General features: G+C 39.5%; 1 protein-coding gene across 1 annotated transcript in view; it reads right to left on the reverse strand.

Moving 5' to 3' along the window:
- TMEM131 (transmembrane protein 131) overlaps nt 1-2,938 on the reverse strand; it is a 334,956-nt gene that overhangs the window by 24,069 nt on the left and 307,949 nt on the right. Inside the window, exons 32-33 of the mRNA XM_007959450.2 lie at nt 1,445-1,620; nt 926-1,053 (exon numbers count right to left, since the gene is read on the reverse strand). Of these exons, the coding sequence (XP_007957641.1) occupies nt 926-1,053; nt 1,445-1,620 (304 nt within the window). The remainder of the gene's footprint in view (nt 1-925; nt 1,054-1,444; nt 1,621-2,938) is intronic.

The raw sequence follows: 2,938 nt of genomic DNA on the forward strand, positions 1-2,938 counted from the left end.
CCACAACCTTGCCCCTTGTCAGCTCTACTATACACCTGGGAATTCTGATCATTCACATAAACTTATAGGACCATTGTCTGCCAACCCTATACACGTTCTTGGATACACTCCCCATTTCACAGACATGCCTAATCGTACAGCCTGCCCACCCATCTATCCGTCTATATACCCATGTTTGCCTTCATTGACAACACAGTACTATATGTGCAAAAGGGTTCATATTTGTTGTCTGTACCTCCCATGTACCTCTCTATGTCTTTCTCATCCTCAATGCTGTCATACTGGTCACACAGACTTGGTACACTGCCCTTCTCTTCACCCAAATCAATACTTATCTCTATCTATCTAACCGCGTTCCCTCCCCTCCCCTCCTCTCCCACTCCTGGTAACCAACAAAGAAAATTTCCTTCTATAGATAAATCTTTCCTTAACTTTTACAATAACGGACTAATACAGTATTTGTCCTTTTGTGATTGACTTTATTTCACTCAGCATAAGGTCCTCTAAGTTCATCCATGTTATGCTCTTCTAAGTTTTAAGGCACAGAATTCTAGATTCCAATTGCAACTCTGGGTTAGAGGTTCAGGAGATTCAAAACTCTCTTTTAGAAAAATTATGTTAGTACCTGTTGCTAAACCATCAAAGCCACCTTCGTGCTGTATGTGGGAACAAATGATCAACCTACATTTTCCTCCTAAAATTTCACAAGTTAACTCTGCCTGTTACATGTCTGTTATCAGAAACACATGGCTGTCCCTAATCAACAACATTGAAGATTAGGCCTTCTCAGAAAATCCAAACTCAAGAGGACTGTACACAGCTTTTGCTATAAAAAAATCAATCAATCAAGCAAGCATTACCTTGCTTTTACCAGTAACAACTTCTTTCATATACCTTATTCTCTGTATTCATTTATTTTCCTTACCTGGCTTTCACATCTGTTGGGATTTCTTTCTTAACATTTAAGAGTTTTTTGCTTTTTTGCTTTACTTGAGACATTTCATTTTCATGTTTTTCAGGCATGGCTTGTTTTCCCTTTTGTTTTTCTGTATCCTGTAAAAAAATTTACACTTAATTGCTGAAGAGGATTAATAAAAACCAAAGATGAAGCAGAAACACATGGCACATGTGTAAAAATAACAATCACCTTTCTTCAAATCTATCTTTAATTACTGTGGTTCTGTCAACTCTCCAGCCTTCTTTAATTTATGATGATTACGTAGGTGAGTATGAGTTATCAGAATGCCATCCTAATTTATATTTATATTCTGGCTGGGGGTGGTGGTGGTGGCAGTGCCATCAGCTGCTCCACAGGAGAAAGATGAGGCAGTCTGCTGTGGTAAAAATTTAAAGACTTGGAAACCCTATGGGGCAGTTCTGCTCTGTCCTGTGGGCTTGCTGTGGGTTGGAATTGACTCGATGGCAGTGGATTTTAGTTTCATACCTCTTTGAGAAGTGGTTCTGTGTCTGGGTTGGAGGTCTCTGTGGTGGTAGAGGAGCTGTCATCATCAGCCAAGGAGTCTTTCAGCTCATCTTCCTGTGGTTTTCCCTTTACTTTCTTCTCCTTTTCTTCTTGCTTCTTAGGTGTTTTAACCTTGCGTTGAAGAGGTTTTCCTTTCCCTAGGGATGAAAATAAAAGTAAAATAACTCTTGATTTTTAAACAGCTTAGAAAACAAGACCATGTGTACCAAGCCCTCCATCCCCTGTCCCCCAAAAAAGACTCTGGAGAAGCTCACTATTTTCTGATTAATAAAGGCTTCTTTTCTCTACTTTCTTTCTCCTCTAACTAAAGCTTTCCAAATCGGGTCTGACTTTTTGATTAGAATATTTTTAAAAAATTTACTTTATTGTAGCATAATTCATGTACAACAAAGTCCACCCAATTTAAGTGTACAGTTCAATGAGTTTTGACAAACTTAAATGTCTCTTGGAATATTTTTATATTCCTCAGAGGGTGATGTAGCTTTGAGAAGTCACGGAGAAGTCATGGAAGTGAAAACCAACAGATCCTTTCAAGTCTGTTAGGAGATGTGGTGACACACATGTGATACGCTGCCTAGGTGCTTCACTTGAGGGGGTCCTCAGGGTCTGGAAGGAGAGCTAGGATGGCTGGATCCAAATCCTGACTCTCCCCAGTTAGATGGTGGTGACAAGACCTTACAGGGTTGTAGTGTGGAATTACAAAAAGCCCTCAGAACAGTGCCTGACACATAATACCATGTAAATGTTAAAATGTAAAACAGAACTACAGAAAGCCTATTATTTTAAAAGATCCGGATGCTGGATGCTACCAAGACAAAAGACAAGCCAATCAACAACCACCACCATATATGAATGCCTATTTCCCAGCCAGTGTTCTATGTGCTGTGAATATACGCAGTGAACAACAAGATGATCCCTGCCCCCATGGAGCTTACATTCTAATGGGACTACATAGCAGCATCAAAATCCTAGGATTCGGCACCTCAGATTGCGCCTGCAAAAATCACCCAGACAGCCAAATAGGGGAAAGCTGCAGAAGCCACACAAGACACATTTTAATACAATCTGTATGCCATTGTTTTAATACAATCTGTATGCCATTTTAAAATACATCTTTTTGATAATGGTGATTTAATACAACCTAAATTAAAGCTTGATGTTTTATGCCTTATCCAAAGGAATGCCACTGTTAATGGGCACAAGAGACTCAAATCCTGGCATCTAGAACAGGGGTTGGCAAACTATCACCTGAGAGCCACATCTGACTTGTGGCCTGCTTTTGTACAGCTTGTGAGGTAAGACTGAGCTTTACATTTTTTTTTTTTAAATTAGGATTTGGGTGAAGATTTACAGAATAAATTCACTTTTCATACAGCAGTTCACATATACTTTGTCTCATGTCATTGACCAAAATTTACAATGCAGCAGCTCCCCTCCCACTTCCTCCCCATAGTT

Source organism: Orycteropus afer, unplaced genomic scaffold, assembly GCF_000298275.1.
Source record: "Orycteropus afer afer isolate SDZICR_OR568_19922 unplaced genomic scaffold, OryAfe1.0 scaffold00017, whole genome shotgun sequence".
In the NCBI taxonomy this organism is placed as follows: Eukaryota; Metazoa; Chordata; class Mammalia; order Tubulidentata; family Orycteropodidae; genus Orycteropus; species Orycteropus afer.